Source organism: Helicoverpa armigera, chromosome 7 (assembly GCF_030705265.1).
Source record: "Helicoverpa armigera isolate CAAS_96S chromosome 7, ASM3070526v1, whole genome shotgun sequence".
Classification (NCBI taxonomy): domain Eukaryota; kingdom Metazoa; phylum Arthropoda; class Insecta; order Lepidoptera; family Noctuidae; genus Helicoverpa; species Helicoverpa armigera.
The window spans coordinates 10,648,776-10,670,090 of record NC_087126.1 but is presented as its reverse complement, the minus strand read 5'-3'; the positions used below and the strand labels follow the sequence as shown (position 1 = coordinate 10,670,090).

At 37.3% G+C, this 21,315-nt stretch overlaps 1 protein-coding gene across 1 annotated transcript in view; it reads left to right on the top strand.

Moving 5' to 3' along the window:
* LOC110371910 (max dimerization protein 4) overlaps positions 1 to 20,966 on the top strand; it is a 104,366-nt gene extending 83,400 nt beyond the window's left edge. The window contains exons 3-5 of the mRNA XM_064035422.1: positions 4,801 to 5,035; positions 16,896 to 17,077; positions 17,602 to 20,966. Coding sequence (XP_063891492.1) covers positions 4,801 to 5,035; positions 16,896 to 17,077 — 417 coding nt within the window. The 3' untranslated portion in view covers positions 17,602 to 20,966. The remainder of the gene's footprint in view (positions 1 to 4,800; positions 5,036 to 16,895; positions 17,078 to 17,601) is intronic.
* The last annotated feature ends 349 nt before the right edge of the window (positions 20,967 to 21,315 follow it).

Genomic DNA, 21,315 nt, shown 5'->3' with positions numbered 1-21,315 from the left:
ATCGGCACAACAACAGCCGTGTCGACACTCCACATGGCGACAACCTCGTGCGCTAAGTCGAGATACTTTATTTGTTTTTACTGATTTCATTATTATTATTCCCATTTTCAAGTCTTATGTCTAGTTTAAGGAAGTTTATTCCACAAAACATACCTATCTGCGAACCAAGAACGTAATAACGATCAAAATTATCAGACCCTCATCATCTAGCCTACGAGCCTAGTGAAATAATTAAGATGAATTCGCGAGTGATACGGCATAGAGGCTCGCGACTCGTAAATCCACGATTACGTGGCCCGAGAACGTTTTAATGAGCCGTACGGAACCAGGGGTGGTGCAACTGCAGATAGAACGAATATAACTCTAAATATAAGTCAGGGGCTTTATCAAGATGAATTGGAATGAGCAGCTAAAGAAATAAAGTAAAGATACAAGAGAGAAATGTAAATAAATAAGCAGACATCTTATCAAGCTTTGCCGTGTAGCTATAAATACCCTAAATTGAAATTTCATATTCAATGAATACGTTCGTTAAAATTATAATGAAATTAATTGTAAATTGCTATCGGTTGAGCTCCGAAATCAAAATATATTTCTAATTGATTGCCTGCTCGATTTAGATCATTCCTTTCAATAAATACACGAAGCTTAGTGTAGGCGGCGTACCAATACAAATTTACATTCTAATATCGTCACTTACTAAATTAAAGTAGCTTCTAATGCTTCTTGTACAGAATTGAGATCTGTCAGGGCCCCAAATAAAAAAATATTTCCGAAGATAAATGCTATATTCGTCTGACAGCCCTCCGGCCCAGCCCCTGTGAGGCGATAAGCCAGCGAATTGCCGGCAACTTGAGACAACACCGACACAGATACAACATACATACACTCGGAAAGTTCCACAAAATTACTCTCTCAAAATACAGTCTATCATTTTGAGCGGCCATGCATACAAATACTCACGTTGTATTCTAAATTTATGTGTGAAGTTAGATTTGAAAGCTACTGAATGTACAGTCTCGTGCAATTCTTAAAATAAATCTTTACCAGTTTCAAAAAAATACTTTCTGTTTTTAAACTCCAACAAAGTTCACTCAATGAGCAAACTTTTGAATTGCCCAAATCTATTCAAGACACGTGTGTCCTTTGAAAATGTTCTTGAGGCAATTTTACCTGAAAACGACTCTAAAGGATGAATGCCTTGAGGAATGAGACACGGATTAAACGATGGCCCGAATAAAGCTATGAACGTGGATCGTTTTGATATTGATGAAACGAGAGAGTTCCTATTAAATAGAAACGGTACGCAAGATTTTAGGAACCCAAATTATAGAAACAAAGTTGCAAGATCAGATTGTATAAAATTGTTATAAATCCAAATGTATTGATTGAATAAGACGTCCACTGAAAGCCGGACGCTTACATAATACTCTGCTTCGGTACACGGCTTGGTATCCAACGGATCCTTGCGAGCGTTTCCAGGTCAGCGGTCCATCTAATTTTCCACTCGGTGATCGCCTGTCGACTATGATTGTAAGAAAAAATATAGCATAGGTAAGAAATTCACGTGAGTTATACCTTCTATCAAAAACCCTCCATTTCGCATCAGCTATAATTCATATCTCTTGTATCAAGAAATTATTGTTACTAACTCCAAATTGCAAGATCAAATAACTTTCACAGCGAAAGGTCAAAAACCGACCAAATTGCTGAGCGAACTCCTCAGGCGTTTTCCATCAAGTCCGCCTAAATAAACAATGTCGGCTATATTTTACTGCGGCTAAAAATTCCGACCACCGAGCAATTCCTCATGCAGATTGGAAAAGTTTTCTAATAACCAATTAACTTATAAGTGATATTCTGAAATGTTGTTTCAAATTCATCAGCTTCAAAATTTACATGTTTTAAGGGTCATATTACGGCCGCTGTCAGTATTGTTCTTTCTACGAAGCCCTGTTTTAATTGAACACGAACCTCTTTCGAATCGGGCGTGATTATGTTAAAATAGGTCAGCTGTGTACCAAATGCTTTGGGAAGAACGGTGTTAAATCGACCATCCAGATTGTCACTTACTACCGCATCATTAAGAGTGAAACACTCATTTTTGTGTCCATTTGTATTCACCCTACTGGAAAAAGGCGTCGTTTCACATTTAATTTCCGCATTCCGCAAAAATCCTTCAAAAAGCATTAACATTTCGAGAATGCAGAGTGCAGAGATTATTCAGCATCACCGGTTTTGCAATACGACTGGATTATTTGGAGAGGCCAAATCTACTGCTATCAAAAGAGGGTCGTAAAAAATAAATAGTGTGCAATAACACGAGAGTTCGACGGCACCAGTAATCCGTGATATATAGTTATAGAACATTATAGCGTATAGCAATATGACATAATTCGGAATCGTTCGACGCTCAAATGCCCTGACAGGAAATCGATAAAGCAAAGGTTGTGGTTTGCGCCTATGTGCGGGTGTATTGGAAATCTGTCCATTGAGACGTATGAATTGGATAATTTCTACTTGTGTATGTACGGTATATTGAGTTGAGGTTCAATTTGCAATTATATTGATTTATGTCGAAGCTGTACACGTTAGGAAAGCTACCTATGTTCGTAACTGTGTTGTTAATTTCTACACTACTACGTATACATATATCGCAAGATATCTGACGACCTCCTTCTGTTATTTCAATTAGAATTAAATCTTCATCAACATCATTCTAAAGGCCGACTTCTAATTTTGACATTCCCATTTAATTCTTCAATTTTTCACAAAAATAAAATCACAGTGCCGTATATCCATCACCCGCAAACAATTTTCACGCCCATTTCTCTCCATCCATAATTTAATCATTCGCAAAAGCGGCGGAATTTTAAAATCTCTCCCCAAAAGCATTTAACATTTGGACTGCAAAATAAGGACAGTGCAGCGGTGACTTCCCGGAGATTTATTATCAGATATATCATCTAAGGCCTGCCTGGCCGTAATGCCTAAAGGTTGCCAGATACCGCAAAAATTAAAAAGAATACGTGAGCTTTCCTCTCTGTATTGTTTACAAGAGATTCATGGTGGGTTTATTATACTGAATAGCTTCATTATAGCATTCAACTTTTCTGTAATCAAAGCTAATTTTAATCATTAAGCAATCAAATGCAATCTATTTGGAAAACAAATTCGTTACACAACTTATTATCCGCTCGAATTTGACCCAAAAATAAATCAACAGCTAAGGTAGCGTTTCAAATTACACAACCCTTACGGGCTTCGAACTGAAAATAACCTGAATTATTCAACATTAGGGCTATTAATTCTAAACTCGGTAAGAAACTCCAACTCCCATTTAAGTGTACGTTGGATAAACGCATAAACACAATGAGAGTTAAACAAAAGGTGGGGAATACATCGACTTGCCTGCAGTAAGTTTCCGAACTTTGTACGTAATCCTCATTTTTTCCCGCGGGTCCCTTGAGGCCCTAGAAAAAGCCATTTTCTTAAGAGCCTCACAAAAAACTGCTGTGTGCAGACTTTTGGTCTCTGTAAGGGCGAATGCACGTGGCATGCTTTAGCTGAGAGTTATAAATGTTCTGTGGATGCCATTAAGAATTTATTGACAGGAGTTGCGTTAAGCTTTTGTTTTTTAAATATTGATCCATTGAAGGGGAGTAGTTTAGGCTCAACGAATGTGATGTGAGATAAGTGCGTGTGTATTTAGCAGACATAAAAAAACGGGATTCTCGGTTTAACCTGTATGAATTTTTGTGCGCGTTTGGCTGAACCGATTTTGATGCTATTTTCAGCATAGTATTTGTTAGACTTCGGTGAAGGTTTTAGGTATACTATTGAAGTCGTTATTTCAATTCCTGTTAAATCAACTTTTGGAGAAAAAATTGTTATTTTTCTAATGATTTTTAAACAAGGGCAATAACTAGAGTTGGGAATATGTACGAATAACATTGTAGTTAGTAGTTGTAATTTCAAACCTCAACACAATCTTAACCCTGTACTAAATACACTAAAGTACTAAGTTCCCAGTAATACAATAATAATAGTTCCCATTCGCCGTCGCACGTTCAACTCAGACCATTAACAACTCCAGTTATGACTGGTTAACGTTAAACGTCAAATCCTAAGTTAGTAAATCAGTGGTTAGTGATTAATGTGTTTCTCCTAGCACATTATGTGCGTCTAATTACCCAATAGTTTCTTGTTATTGATACTATTAATCTTTCGGAACATTTCGGAACTATTCGGACGTGTTCGGCTTTTACTATATGGAAACTTCAAGTAAATTGGTGTTTGTTCGCTTTGATGGCTGATTGAAGTTCTTTTGTTGAAGTTATTTAATTAATGCTTGTTCAAAGTTAGCTGTGTAAACTGATGTATTATGCGGTCATGTATTGTGTGTACAGTGCATCTCAGTATCTAACGGACTTCATCGGAAGTCCAAAAGTTTGTTATTGTAACGGTTATCTATAGAATTGAGCCTGCTTATAAACTGCACAAGATCATGAATGAAAATTTAATCAAAGACTGTCATTATATTTTTAAGCAATGACTCCTCTCGCTATGGGTGCAGCGTGATGACGTCAAACTTACTGACAAACTTACTGACTGAAACCCATCATGTTTTTTCTTAAGCCTTTTATGTACCAGGGTCGCGGTAACTCTTCCGAATAACCGCAGACTCTGCAAAACCTGTAGACCTCCCATCATGTTCCTTCGTAGGCCTTTTGTATACAAGGGCCGCGGTAACCTTGCAGAACCTACAGAGTTTAACCAGTGTCATTTCTCTTGTTGCAGAGTTTGGAAGAACGAGAGAAGAGGCACGTCAGTCACAAGGAGCAGTTAGCTCGGGAACAGCGTTACCTACAGCGGCGGTTAAACCAGCTGAGCGACGCGCCGAGAGACTCAAGACTATCGGAGAGTTCAATGACCCACACGCACACAACGAGAGCTGACTCGCTTTCGTCGCTAGAGTCATCGTCGTCGGGTGTTTCGACGGCGGAACGGTCGCCTTCGTCAGTCTCTGAAAGTGGTGAGTTTTGTACTTTCATTCTGAAATTTTTAAGATCCTGTATAGTATTAGTAATGTGTGGGAAATCGGTTAAACAAATAAAGATGGAGCTTTCTCTGCGCAGGAGCATATTTAAAGATAAATGGTAAAGCATAAATCATATTAGGAAGAATAGGCCATGTAAGGAAGAATAAGTCATATTAGAAAGAATAGGCTATATAAGGAAGAATACGCCATATTAGGTACAAAGTCTGCAAGTTCAATTTATTTAGTCCTACCTAAAGCTAGGCAGAAGATGCTAGGTAACAAACTTCGCTCTAGATTTTAGAAACAGTAACACTTAGGATAATACAGACGAACAATAAGAGTTAACAATTCTTAAAAAAATCTTCCATCATCAGTTCACATAAGACAAGATAATTTCCCAACATAAAAATCCTAAACTAAACCTACTAATTGATACCTTTATTCCTCAACAAAAATAATATAAAATTCTAATGAAGTGTTTTGACTACTTGTACACAATAAAATACTTCAAGCGTTTACGATCCGAGTTAAGTTATAACCGTCTTCCTCACCAGTGTACCGACTTATGCCAACAATAAATATGATTGTATCTTTTCAATTTATTGGCTCAACATCTGATAATGGCTGAAACATTGCTGCTGTAAAATATTATAAAGTTTAAATTTTGAAAAAATAAAATTAATTACGTGGGAAAGATTCGAGTGAGATTGTGATGTAGTTAGATTAGATTTTTTGGTGACACTTAATCTAAAATTATTTTTAAATAAGTATTGTTCTATATTCACCTTATCGAAAAATATATTGATTCTCCCCTTCTAAAAACACAGACTTTCGTACCAATATTTCTCGTATTACAATCACAGCATCAATTTCACTTCCCCATCCAAAAAATATCCTTCAAGACTGAATAGCTCACAGCCGAACCCTAAATTAAAAGTCCCTAAACAAATGACAAGCTACAACGCCAAAACACGCAATTGTTACCGAAACAAAAGGAGTGGGGATTTTTTGAAAATTAAAAACGGCGGTAGCGCAAAGCTGATTACCGCTGAGCTTCTAATGAAACCTCTAGACAGCGAAGTCAGTACCCACGGAGTAAGGAAACGTGAGCGGAGGTGCCATAAGAAAAGTAGGTCAGGCTCCATCTTTGAGGTCAAATTCGTACAGTGGGCATGACCAAAATGATCAGTTACGAGTGAACTTTTAGGTTCTTTGAAACATCTTTCAACGATTTTTGGTATTACAAAAAATGGTCGGGTCCAAAGAAGGCGTGTAAGGCGATTAACACACGGCACCGCGCACCGCCGCGGTAGGCGGTGAAGCGGATCTCATGTCGCATTGACCTGTATTAAATTCGTTGATGCCTAACACACGTACACCGCCTGACCGCGCGTTCGAGCGGTGCTCTTTTGTTCGAGCGCCACCGCCTTCCGTGGCGGTGCGCGGTACCGTGTGATAATCGCCTAAGGGTAGAGCTAGTAACATTCCTCGTCCCCCGCATACTTTCTTAGGGGCAGTACTTTTTTGGGAGATTATCCGTTATGGCACCTCCGCTAGTCATTTTGTTCTCCATGTCAGTACTAGAGTACTAACTTGACAGCCGCTGGATGCCGCAGAACGAAAGCGCTTTAAGCTGCTGAACCCTCAAGGCCATGTAAGGCTTAGTGTACTTGTTGACAGGCCTGTTTTTGACTAATTAGTGAAATTATTTTTTGTTGTAACGTGGAATATGTTCGGTAAAATAAGTTTGAATTTTTGCAGCGATGTAGACATGTAATGTAGCAAAAATGTTTGTGTCCCTTGGGCCTTTTAGTTAGAAAAACAATTAAAAGTTTTAACTACATTGTTTTTAAAGAACACCGTACAACGTTTTAAATGTTATAGTATTTAGCATTTAAGATATTCTCCGACTTTCAAATCAAAACATTGTGGTCCTTTGATTTTCCTTAAAAAATACACTCATTGGGTACGCTCGTGCTAACTTAAAACTTCTATATAACCGTAAGAAAATAAATCCAAACTTACCTCTCTCAAAGACTACAGTCATTATTTTTATTCTACCTTACGACGTACTTCCTTACCCTAAAACCAGCCTATATTGTTACCTTTTATTTATGCATTAACTTAAGCAATATAACTGTCTCGAGCACACTTATTCTCAGGGCGGGAAAGCCACATAAATTCCTAATCCATTGTCGACCGCCATCTTCAAAAGTTCCCCAGTCTTTCTAACACCGTCCTTTATTACGTTTTTATTCGTATCCAATTGATATGGTAAATAAATGGTCTTTATTTAGCCAATAAATAGTTATTTGGAGCCTATTAATCGTTTCATTATGTCGTAACGATTGTAGTGAATTGATATTATGGGGAATAAAGGTCGTAGCATTGATGACTACGGTTCGTAGCACTGGCGTAGCAAAGGACCAAGTTGAAAGGACCAGTCGCGTAGTATAGGATGCGGATCGTAGCATCTCTTCGTAGCGTCGTAGGCATCGTAGCATTATGTAGCCAACCGTAGTATGGACTTATAAATGTATCAAGTCAATATTTATGTAGCCTGTAGCTATGGGCAGCCTAATATAATTTTCTCCGTGTCGAAAACACATTGTTCCCAAAAATTTCTTAACACCACGATAACCCTTTCGACCCATTAATTAAAATTCCGTGATGAAAACACGCACGTTTAATGATTTCCGATACCGTCAAATGTGATTTTGCGATCACATAATTAACTCTGCCTTCGATGGTGCTATTGAAGCATATTGTTTGTAGGAACATCGACCTTTTGGTTATCAAAATAGGGTGTAATTTTGTGTGTTGTACCGTGGGGGCAGCCTCGCTAATTAAGGGCGGGCGCACACGGCCGACGGCGAAGCGCAATCGTATTACGGTAATCGCGTATGTGAAGTGACGCGAACCGAACGGTGCATATATTGCGTTACGCGGATATATGCGTTTGCAAATAGACTATTTGCACGAAAAATATTGGGGTGACATGTGTGTAAAATGTGGACGCTTTTTTTAATTTTGTTTTTTTTTTAGTTTTGTCTGGGATTTTTGTTGGCACGGGTTTTGATTACACATGTCTGTGGTAATGTAGGTAGTAGGCAAATAGTATATCAATCTTTAGAGGTAAATTTAAACTCATGATATTCCATGTCACTCCATTGGGATTGAATACTGGAAGCCGACCCTAATATTATTTTGAAAAATTTCTTTCATCCTAAACACGAAATCAGAGCAATGACACAAGCAACGAAAAGAGACAAATCGCTTTATTTTTAATTCTAGCAACATCAGTATTTTATCACCAAAAAAGAGGGCTTTAATTAAAAACATTTTACCATTGATCACGTTGTAATAAATCAACAGAAATATATTGACATTTCCTACCGTTGACGCTGAATTCAACTGTCCGAATTCACACGCGATAATTTAAAAACTACCTACTTCAGCATAAATCGTGTGGAAGCGATTTGTAAATACGTTTATATTGTTTGTGTGTATGTGTGTGTGTGTGTGTGTGTTTGTGTGTGTGAAGTGTTGTTTGTTTGCGGGCTTCGAGAGCGGGGCACTGAGACTTAACAAGGATATAAGAGGTATGGAAGTGACTTGAAAGAAATATATCTGGCTTTTAACATGGGAGGATGTGTTTTTCTTTCGTTTATTTAAACGTACATATATGTGTACATAAGTGGATAGGACGTCATATAATATTTTCTACTAAGGATACAAAGATATGTCCTTGAAAATTGCAATTTTAAAATACTGCTCATTTTTACGCTGGGATAAATAATTTTACAACCTTTTTAAAGGATCCAATTTTATAAAGACGCATAACCAATTGTAGTAGCATATGCCGTAACAGCGTTTATTGATATCTGCCTAAACACCAATAGAAAACACTTCTCCTAATACATATTTATCCATACATTTAGTACACAACACAAACTACACATCAACTTCTCCCAACCAAATCCAGCAACCCACTATCCTTGTACAAAGCATCATTAGCGCGGGTGATTTACGAGAGGCGCGCGTTTATCGCCCTCTCGCTCGCTCCCGCCGCCGCTTATTAATTACACGGCGCGTGTGACCGTCATACGTGTTGGTCCTTGAGGGGAGTTGGTCCTTATGGGTTCTGGTCCTTAGGACCTACCTTCTATGATAGTTTACTGAGGATGAGCTGCACTTTTATTATAATGATAACCGAACCATTTTCAGTAGTAAAGTCGCCGATTTGACCAATAATGGGTGGCAAGTACACAGCTTATGGTTTGGTTATCGGTAGTAAATGGTGCAACCAACCGTAAATTATATAGTAATTTTGATGCTCTAATCTTGTGAAGTAGCCTTTTGAAAAAACATCCCTCTTCTCTTCATATTTGATAGCTCAATGTTTTGTTAAAATACGTAAAAATACATTAGGATTGAAGAACGTGAGACTACATATGTGGTACTTTAATGTATACTGAAAAAAATCAGTTTGAGTCGCTTTGTATCGATCTTCGAAGTGACCCTAAATTAATCTTAGCCTAAATATTTATCACAGAGAAGACTAGGTACATTTGCTAAAATCATGAAAGTTTCAGATCTATCTTGCCTCCCAAAAAATCTCTTTTACCGAGAAATATCGTTCCTTATCATCATTTCGGAAAAATTGCCCGACTCATCGTACCTAAGGCTAAATTACCAGATCTCAGTCTTGCCGATACAGGACCGGGAAAAAATTACTGCTATATCTCAAGCAAAGAGCAAACTTAGATAATAACTATGAGAATATTGACGTTAGGAAAAGACGTCAAGATACACTTATACTTATTCGAAAGAGAGGTAGGAAATAAAGCTCGTAAATTAATAGTAATAATATAGAAATAGATTTATTTATTTAACAACATATTAATTGCAATCTTAAATATCAAATTCAAAAAGTTAAATACGCGGCGTATTAAGAAGTACTGTATTCTAAATCAGACCCTTGACCGAGGCTCTTGGCTATTAGACCATTATCCGTCTTGATAATCGTCACAATAACAGCCGTATCCACATTCTATATTCCTGTTTTACAAAATGTCAATTACAACAAAAAATATAGATTTGAATAAATACATTTGAGCTGTTTACTGTTTTATTGTATTAACTATATTTACCAGCAGAATTTCCATTCATCCGCCATCTTGGATTTATTTATACGAACCTGAATTATTAAACGCAGATCAAAATATCGGATATTCATACCAACCCATCCCATGTCAAAGTCAAGCATAATTGATGCTGATTTTTCCCAGTTTAGGCAGAATTCATTTTATCCCAGCGCTGGGCTAAACCTCCGATGATCCCACTTATTGAATTTCTTTTATACGAGGTAACTGACAGCACGTCGAAATGTTGAGGTGTATTCAATTATGTATGTATTTGCTGCTCGTATTTATTATATGCTCAAAAGAATATAATATTTTATTGCTCAAATACTCAATTTACAGCTACGTTCACCGCCTGTCTCATAACACATACTCTCAGAATCTTGACCTAATTTAATTATACTCAAACTGATCCACAGTGTATTGTAGAAAAAAATAACAAAAACAAAAGATACTACCACCAATCTAACAAACACATTTCTTCAAACATCCTTTCTTACAAAAATAGCCACCTGATACCCATCACCCTTCTTCCAAACTAGAGGCAAGTTTCACACTTCGCGTGTCCGAATACCATGTAGCTGGTTCGAAGCACCCTTGGCCTGATAAGCCTTCCGTGTTCCGCTATTATCAGTGGCCCGGGGGTAGCGGAGCCCCGGCGCTAATTACCACGACTATCCAAGTTTAATTAGGTCGCTACACACTGTTTATGTGGGCCTTGTTGGGACACTTTCGTATGCACTCCTAATTTAATGCGAAGAAGGTGGAAAATTTTCGTCGAAACGAAAACATGGTTAAGTTTTCTGGGAATTGTGTTTAAGTAATTAATTATATAGAATAGTAATGTAAGTAACACATTTTTAGGAAATGGTAAGTAAGTAATGTTACCAAAATCAGTATAAAAATAGTTTCTTAAAAGTGAATAAAAAAGTTGGCGCCCAACATGGGACATAAGCACTCAGACCAAAAACCCTTCAAATAAATAACCTAAACTATGAGTAATACAGCAACAATCTAGTTAAGATAATGGTCGGTATCTGTAACAAGATACACGACTTAGGGACACATAATGTGATGTAATCACGGCACAGCGTTAATTCCGTTGAGATGAAAATGTTAGCTCGTGAAATCTATTTTGCAGTACCGCTATCTAGAGTGGTATTATGAAGATAGATGAAACTGTGAACAGTGTTAGGAGCATTAAATATAAGGAGAACTGCTTATCTGATCGTTAGGGTTCGGAAAATCTTTCACTTTCATACAAAATAAAATTTGTTCAGCGAAAATGTTCAGCTGTATGAGAAAATTGTAATAAATCGGCTCAGATATTACCGCAAGTGCCTTACAATAAATTAATTGTGTGATCGTAAATTCTATTACTATCCACATAACAATAAACAAAAGTAAGAGTACATTCGTTATTATCAATTCAAGTACTGAAATTAATGAACCAAGTTACAATTTGTTGGAAAACTAATTTAAGAGAAAAGGACAAACTGTAATATTCACGTTCTAAGAAATCAGTATACAATTCAGGGCTTATATTAACTATGTAAATTGAATAGGACGATATTCTATTCTGAAAATGTTCGTGTACCCTAGTTGACTAGACTCATAACCTGAAGGCGATCTATTTCGCTTTTCGATTTGAATAGATTCCAATTTTCTTACGCGCCTTATAAGATCCTAGTGTGACGAAAATATCTTTATGATTATTTTTCCCGTCTCATACCTGCTCGAAATTGAAAAGACCTGATATGATATATCGAAGATAATATTATTCACAAAAGCTGTTATTTTCAAGGAGAACATTAAAGTGAATATAATGTGCTCATTGATATGAAACTGCGAGTAAATACAGAAAATAATGTGAAAACCAACCGAGCGAACGAGTAAATATTCCATTTAATTAAAAATGTATCCAACCGTTAATGGCGCCCAACGTGGGACTCGAAACTTAAAAAGCGTGATATTAATATTCAACTAGGATTTTATTATCATTCCCCTTTCTCAATAATGATAGTTCTTTCTAACACCCTGGTCAAATGATTCGATAAATTCCCGAAGCAAAACAAATAAATAACTTAAAGTTGTGGAGGTGCAAACGCGGAGGTCTGTGACATCACGGTAGAATTTATGTGCCGGGACAAACAATCAGTAAATTATCGGCAGGAGATTTATTGGCGCTCTCGAAGGGGACAGGTGTCTTAGCCTCGTATAATATGGCTATAAATAACTCATTCATTATACATGTTACATTCGGTGCTGAAATGTGAGAATGCCTATTAATTTTGTATCAAGTTTGAGACACGTTTCTGCTGTATTGTGGTTCTGCTACGAATCAATTGTACCTCTATTAACCCTCATGCAAAATACACTTTCAACCTTACTGTTGACTTTTTGAATATCTATTTAGTAGTTTCATAGATATATAAGAGCTTTTAAGACACAACAGCTACGGAATTTCCCAAACTTTAAATTCACGTAATAAATATGCATAACCTAACACAAAGATGTTTCACAAAAGCCTTCAATAAACCCTCACTATACAACACAGCCCTGAACTAATTCCCCATACTAAAGCAATGCTCAAACAATGCCTAAATACCAAACAGCATTAAGTATTCACGAACACATCAACTAATAGATTAACAGGCCAGGGATCCAGTTTAATGGCTGTATCTAAGTGTATGTTATATCAAAGTGCGTTCGGATTTCTGTTCGTAATGAAGTCTGTAGCCCATTACAGACCCAACCGTCATCAAATCCCCAGAGTTTAACTTTCGTCTACCCACTTTTCGCCAATTAGTGTTAGGTCTCAACGTAACGAGCCTTTTACTATTTATGTGACAGATTACATTCTGTTGCCAAATGAAACCAGGCTTCAGAAATGTAAAAACTCCGAAGTGTTCCAAATTAAGCAATGGATGACGTAACTAAGTTAATGTTAGTACATTGCGGAGCTTAAATAAGTTATGACGTGTTGAAACTAATTATGTTTGGAGTAATCGCATTAAGAATTTAATGTTGATATATTGTGTGTAGACTGACGCTGATTAATTGGCATTAGTCATTATCAGCTCACGGGCCCACGTGGGCGCCAACAAAATTGTCTGTTGAAGCTCATTATTGTAATTATGTAGACAGTATGTTAAAACGGTGTATTGCTTAATTGATGAGTAATTTTAAGTCTATTTTTACTCATACTACCCACGTAATCCTTACGTAATCACGACATTACTAAAACGAATTAACATTTCAAATTAAACCAAATCAATATTAAAATCTACTTTCTTAAACAATAGCTATTATAGTTAACTAAGTAGAAATCTGACAAAACAAACTGTACTACTAGAAAACCTTCAAAGTTAATTGTTAGGTAACATCAAAACAAGCGTTGTTGTTCGACTACCCTCGGAATTGTACGTTGATAACAAATAGCGCGGTTTAGAACCGGCGGTGCGCACCTGAGACTTTAATAGTGCTATCATCAGTTACATTGTTGCATTTCGGATAGTGATACTGGAATAATAGTTTTGTGTTTTACGGGGTATTATTAAAGTATTCAGTTTTGGAGTAGACTAAGCTATGAAATTTCACGCTGTACTTTACTTGCATTTTAACAAGAGATGATATATTAAACTTAATATTATGTTATTCGAGTAATAAATACCCTTTGGAAAAGATTCTCAAAAATGGAAATGAAAACTTATACTCAAACAGAAAACATCCACTAGTGATCACAAATACTACCCATATTCTGTCTCTAAAACAAGATTACTCTGTTAATAACTTCGCATTGGAAATTGCTTAACGACAGCAATTCCTTTGCACAGAATATTTTCGGTATTCCTACCATTTTTAACACATTCATTTTTAATACCCACAAAACAGCCCGAAACCAAAAATAATTTCACCAACACACAACACTCGCATGTAACACGTTAACACAGTTTGGTCCTTTTCAATATCTGGCGGAAATAAATTCCTGTGACGAAATATTGCGATGCAGGCTCCATGCTTCCATGCGAGGACTGTGGAGTGATTCATGTTCTTTATGCGTTCGTAATAACTTGCAAGGATTTATTTTGCGGTCTATTGAGGTGTCTGCCTTTATGCAAATGTGGTGCCTTTTGTAAGTTCTGAATGGCAGGTGTGTTGTGTTAACTGAAGGTCTTATGTGATTTTCAAAACGTAAATTGTTGTAGATTCAGTCATAACTTGGTCTTCGCTCTATAACCAAAAGTGATATCACTCCCATGTAATTAGTTTTACGGATGCTTGATCAAAGGTGTCATACACAAAGACCCCTATGGCATTTGAGCTTTATTCATTGCGCTTTAACTAGCGGGATGTTCAGTGTTCGTATTGATTACGTATTAAGTCTACAAGCCGCTATTATGATGTCAGTCTGGGCCCACGTTGGGTGCCATTAGCGTTTCCGACCCTTTGTGTTTCGGTGTATAATTAAAACTGTATTATCGGATTTACATTAATAATAGATTCGGATATTAAAGCGTGTTTGGTGGAATTGAAAATCTAATTTTAGTTTGTTGATTAAAATTATATTGTTTTAACGAAATCTATTAATGGTAGCCGTTGTTAGGATGCTCGTTACCTGTTAACGTGGATAAAACCAAATATTAATTATATACCTTCATACTTCTTTATACAAGAATGATGAAATACAAAACAGCACACACAACGCAATTCAAGCAGAAACCCATACACGTTGAACAAATTAAAAGCAAATTATACTTTCTGAGTGTGTAGTGTAATTTTCAAGTGCGGAGCTGCGGAAGGGGCGTGTGGCCCGGTCGACGGTCGGCGCACGATTGGCCGCCATTTAACATGTATTGCAGGAAATTGGCGCGCGCCGCCATTGCTGCCAGCTCGCTTGTACCGTTTGTGTTATAATTAGTCTCTACAAACTTGTGCTGGGATGCTACTTGACAAATTCAATGTGGAAATGTGTTTCAATATGCTAGGGTATATTTTTGAAGCTTGAAGTTATTTTCTTCGTTTTATGTAGGTGTCTTAGAAAGGTTGAAATTATTGTTTTGTTTTCTTGTTATAAGTCCCTTAAAAGGCGTGGTTATATATTATTTCGTCTGAGGTCAAAGTTGAGGTTTTAAGACTATGTAAGGACTACAAAAAACGTAATTTTTTTAAGTCCCTACGCTTCACCAATAAATATTTCGGATTTATGTCATTAAATCGATATAGAAACGAGTTTATTAGCTGACAAACGAAATAAATTGAAATTACTTAAACCAGTACTTTAGACTAGCCACTTTGTTCAAGGCTAAAAGCAAGAACAGAACGCGAGTGCGTTTAAATTCTTGAACAAGCTTCTTGCAGTGGACGTATGTGCTATGCATTATTGTAAGTGCACCGGGTGCAAGCAATTTCTAGCGTTGTTCTAAATTATTTATATTTTCGAATTAATGCAGCTTTGTATATTCGTGTATAAGTACTTAAAGATAGTAAAAAGCTTCTTATTTCGTAAATAATTTCTTTATATTCTAAATCTGCAAATAGCAATATATAAACAACTGGGAAAAGGCTAGGCAGATGATGATTAAAACCAATTTTTGGGCTTCCAGAAAATTTAATCAAAAAAGATAGTCCTTATTAGGTGTTAGTAAAGTAACAAGATTCTTACATCCTGCACGTGTATACTTATAAATAACTGCTTATAAGCTATAACTATACATATAGTGCACGTCCCAAATCTGGTGGCTTATCAAGGAATATAGGGGCGTCGAAAATGTGAACGCTTTAATCCAGCGCTGAGCGCTTTCGTAATATAAACCTCTTCAAGTTTAACTGGCAGCTGCAAGATATTTGCTGTGTACAGATCTTGGAAAATATTTTTAAAACTCTCTTGTCCTTATGCATTAAAAAAAATACTGTCGAATTGAGAACCTCCTCCTTTTTGGGAAGTCGGTTAAACATGTTTTAAATTATTGATGTTGTTTTGAAAAATGGCGCCTTAAAGGGTCGCAGGTTCTTTATAGCTGAATGGAACTCTTATAAAATATTATTATGAAACATCATCCCCTTGAACCTTTTAGTTAGAATTTCTAGGAATATGAAAGTCTCAAGCTAGTAATTAAAGATGCAATTCAAAAGCAGTTCAAAGCTAACACGCTTTTCGGCGACTTTCCGAGGCAGGAACACGATTTCTATGTAATTAGGACACCTATTTTGGTACTGGCTTCAAAATCTTGACTTTATTGCAACTTCATGAAGAGATCGTCTTTTCATAAACGCTCTGAAAGTTACATCAAATGCTTTTAGAAATTGCCGTTTTACAATGTAGTAGCTTGAAACCTTTAACAATGATTTCTAATTTTAACGAGCATCATCTCATGTTTCTGGTATCAGAATTCCGATTTAGTTTATTTATTTATCCATTTGTGTATACAGGAAACACACGACAGAAGAAGTAATAACAAAAAGTAGTACAAAGATTTAGATTGAATAGTTCAACACTTTAGATTCCCATACTCCTAAAAAAAGCTACAAAATCATCTAAAGACAACTGCAACTCCCTTAATAAATAACTCTAATAATAAATGTTTTATTGGCATAAAAAGAGGTACAATTATATTGGAATCCCTGGCTTCTGAGCTAGGTGAGACCCGTGTTATAGGACCCAAGTCCTTTGAAACACCCTTACTAATATATTCTCTTCTCAATTCCAGATGAGGTTGACGTGATCGGCTACACGTCGAACCAGAGCGATAGCGAGTCTTTGGTGTCAGGCCACAGCGGGGACAGCGGGGTGGGCGGGGGGGCGCGGCGACGACCCCGCACCCCGCTCAAGACGCGGCCCGGCAACGTGCCGCGGACACGGCGTGCCGCACGACTCACGAAGGTCGTCTAGGTGAGTGTTCTACTGACTTATATATTGGTCCTTTCTATAAGGTCCTCATGATCACTATCCTACTACAGGGCACAGGCCTCTTCTCGTACGAATTACCAGGCTTAGAAGGATAGACGATACTCATCATCATTGTTCCACAGCAGGGCTCAGGCCTTTTCTCATACGAATCACCACGCTTGGGAGGATAGATAATTTCAGTGCCTCCCACAGTTGTCCTCAAAATTGCAATGGACAGAGAAAATACGGGATGTCCCATGTTATAAGACCACCATATCCACTTCTGGTGATTGCAAATAAGCATCTAAAGCCAGCAAAAAATTTATGTAGGACACTGAATTCTATTGATTGACGCCTTTCTGTAAGAGAATAGGGCTAAATCCTGTGAGGTCTTGTCTTTGGCCTTGTCATCATCATCCTCCGAGCCTTTTTCCCAAACTATGTTGGGGTCGGCTTCCAGTCTAACCGGATGTCTTTGGCCTTGTGTCCTTTTTAAATTGTAATCGCCAGTGTTCTTTTGATTCCAGGTGGGCGGTGCGCGGCGCGGGGCGAGCTGGGGCCCACATCGGCTCCCGGCTGACGTTGTAACTTCATGACGCAAACGTAGGACATTTTGTTGATACATGTACTAAGGCGAATGTTGTTTATTGTGACTGAATCGAGGCCGGCGACGCGACGTCCACGCGACAGTGACTCGACGGCGACACCCACGCCCGCGCCGCACACACCCACGCCACACACACACCACTCGTACACGTGAACACACTACACACCTCTGCGAACCATCACTAAGTACAAAATTGCCAAAAATTTATATTCAAAGTTTATTTTTCACATTTCAGACAAATTTGTATTTTTTTTTCTTATTTCTTTCTATTTAATTGTACCGAGCCTGGCTCGTTTGGATGAGTTGCAATATTGTGTAGTCTAGTGGCGCGATGTGTATTCCATTACCGATCTTACATCGACGGCACATTATTCCACTGTGTTGAAAACACGCAATGTGTGCAAATCTTTATCTACCTACATAATGTCACTATAATTTTAATATTTTTTATCACACTATAATTTTACTATGTATGCCTCGGGGGGCGATCTTCGCATTTCTTAACAACTTGTGCAAACTTATGCCCCCAGAACGCCCTCATTTTCAAATGACATGTTATTTTTGTATTTATTATTAAATTTTTCTATTGGACATTTTCGAATATAAATTTTGACGGTCTTAGAAGAATCGTTTTCGAAAAAACTCTCTAGGTACTTATTGTTATTGATTTCCACAAAAAAAAACAAGTTGCTATTATAGTGTATGTTGTATAGATATATCAATTTTATATTTTGTATATAATTATTTTTCTTGTAAAAATTAATCAAATAGAATTAGATCTGTGAATGTTGCGCCGATTTGGAGTAAAGTTTTTTATGATTGGGTCTAACACATACAAAGGGAACCCACCACCAAAAATATATTGTTTTTTAATTATTAAATGAATTTTAACGATGATTTCCATTTTAACTCAGGTACTAACAAATTGGCTATGAGAATTAGTTTATAATTGATCGACATGAGCGTGACCTGGCTGTGGCAATATCAAATGTAATCTTTGTAATTTATTTTGTTGAATTAAAATTTTATGTTGGCAACAAATGTTCGCGAACCGAAGTATACAAATTTTCTTTATGGATGACATGCTCTGAAGGCCCAGGTGGTTGAGATCGTCGTTTAAATCACGCAGATCGCCGCATATTACGCCATATTTCTCGTCTCACGTCAGACGCACGTGCGATCCGCGTGATGCATCCGCTCGACCGCGCGGGCACGCGTACGTGTTGATCACCCCTTACGTTCACTCATGTACTTCTTATATTTTAATGAAATACGCGGTAGTTGTAGACAATACGATATTACGTTTTATGTTATTTTTGACTCTATCACTTTAAGTATACAGTCCAAAATCTCATAACACCCAACTGCTCGTAATACATCACCCACTAACCATCGTATTGTTAAGTATTAATAATGAATTATAATTAATGATCTCACTTCATTGTCACACGATATCGGCTGAGTAAATGTGTCATACACCTACTTACTGATACTGGAACTTTATCGAACAGTGAAATAATTCAGGGGCTATGTGCCCGTAAGGTCTATAAACCTTTCCCAATATTCTATAGTTAAATGTTGCACTAAACCATATTTTATCACTTGACTTGTACAGAACACAAATGTTTATGATATTTTATTTAGTTGACTATCGCGCATCCCTCACATACGCCGTCACCGGTCAGCCGTGATGACACAGTTATTTGGTTGCGATTCTAATTTATGTGGACATTCATGTACCAAAAAAAAGTAATATATTATACACGACTAGAGCTGGACAATACAGTGTGTTACAAAATTTGCACAGATAACATCTCGATGAGTACACATATATTTTTGTTATGACTATATCTTGTAATAAATTGTTGATTCATTTCTGAAATGAACGACTGAACTTTCATTGTATTATATTAATTTTCAGTAAATATGCATTGGCATTCGGTGGGGCTCGCTCGAGTCAATCTCATAACTTCCTGTGCCCGACTGAATGACTTACGTTTATCTAAATATAATTTGCATAAAATATGATTGTAAATTGTTTTAGGTATGGATGTTTATAATAAGGATAGTTGTAAACGTATTATCATTTGTAAGTATAATGTTTGTTTTAATGACAGTTTGATCTCTTATGGTAATGTATGCGACGGCGGGGCCAGCGCCGCTTACCGTGGCGGTACTCATGTTGATACAGTTATAAGTATGTTTACTACATCACATTGTTGAATGTCTAAGTGTTACATTGTTAAGATATCTCTCGACTGTCGACTGACTGACTCTGTTGTATTGAACGATTCCATCCATCCGTTAGTTCAAATATTGAGCGTAATGTTAGGTCCCCCGAGTCGGCCACGGTAAGCGACCGTGGAGCATCGCCGACGTCTCCTCAGCTATCGACGCTCACACTTGCAGTCTCTGTCAGAATATTTATATCAACTAAAATATATTTATCATTCGGTTATTATTTATGTATCACAAAAATTTAATTTATTGTTAGAACAGTGCTTTGTCGTTTAAATCGTACCAGTGTTTCGCTTCGATCAAGTGTCGCCGTGTCCCGGTCGCGGCTGCCGTCCCGCGGACAGTCTGGGTGCGAGCGGCGACGGGACGCTTTAAGAGTACAAATTCTGTATAAGCCCCTCAACTTGTGTGTTAATCTAAATGTTAATTTTAAAACACGAAACAGGGAGAAGGTATCGTCAGAATAGAATAGTTAGCGCGGGCGACGTCAGCCCAGGGAACCACTCGGCTCTGCCTTCGGTGTTGTCTCTTCGTTATTTCGTATGTCTGTATCCTATGGCTACAGTGCGTTTAGTTGCGTCTCTTCCTTCGGTCGTAGAGTCCGCTGTAACGATAGGGTATTGCAATGTTCGCGCACTGTACGCGCCCACTTTAGATAAGAAATGTGTTATTAGAAATGAATTGCAATAATGTGAAGCTCGCGCGCCGGCTGGCCTCCGCCGCCCTTTACTCAACTTAGTCGCTGTAAAAATTAGTCCGGCGTTGTAAAAAAATATCAGTGCATTTGTAAATATTGGAGCCAAAATTTTTATACAAATTATTTCATAAATATATTCTTGGAGCAAGTTGTGCGCGGAGGCGAGTCGGCCGGCTTGTGTCGCGAGCTGGCACACTGTCGGGTTGTAGAGGCAAACATTAGGTACCATTGTGACTATGCTGATGTGACATGGCAGCATTATTCAATGTAATTGACGAAACGTGGCACATATAATTTACTATATGTAAAAAGTTATAGAAATAATTAATTTAATAAAATTATAAATAAAATTTCCCTGTTTTTTTATTTACCTAACCTTTAATTAAATTAAATTATTTATTTACTACTAGCTGACCCAACAGACTTCGTATCGTTTAAACCTTCCCTGGACCTCTACAAACATTTTAAAACCAAAATAAGAAAAATTGGTCCAGCCATTCTCGAGTTTAAGTCGGACTAACGAACATCAATTCATTTTTATATAGAAGAAGATGAATGTACCTTTGATTATACAGGGTTACTGGTAAGTAGACCGCATCCTTTCAGGAGGTGATAGTATAGATCAATACGGACAAATTTGACCATGGGATACACTGGGCAAAAGTTAACCCGTTTCAAGATAATCGAATTTTAAGATCT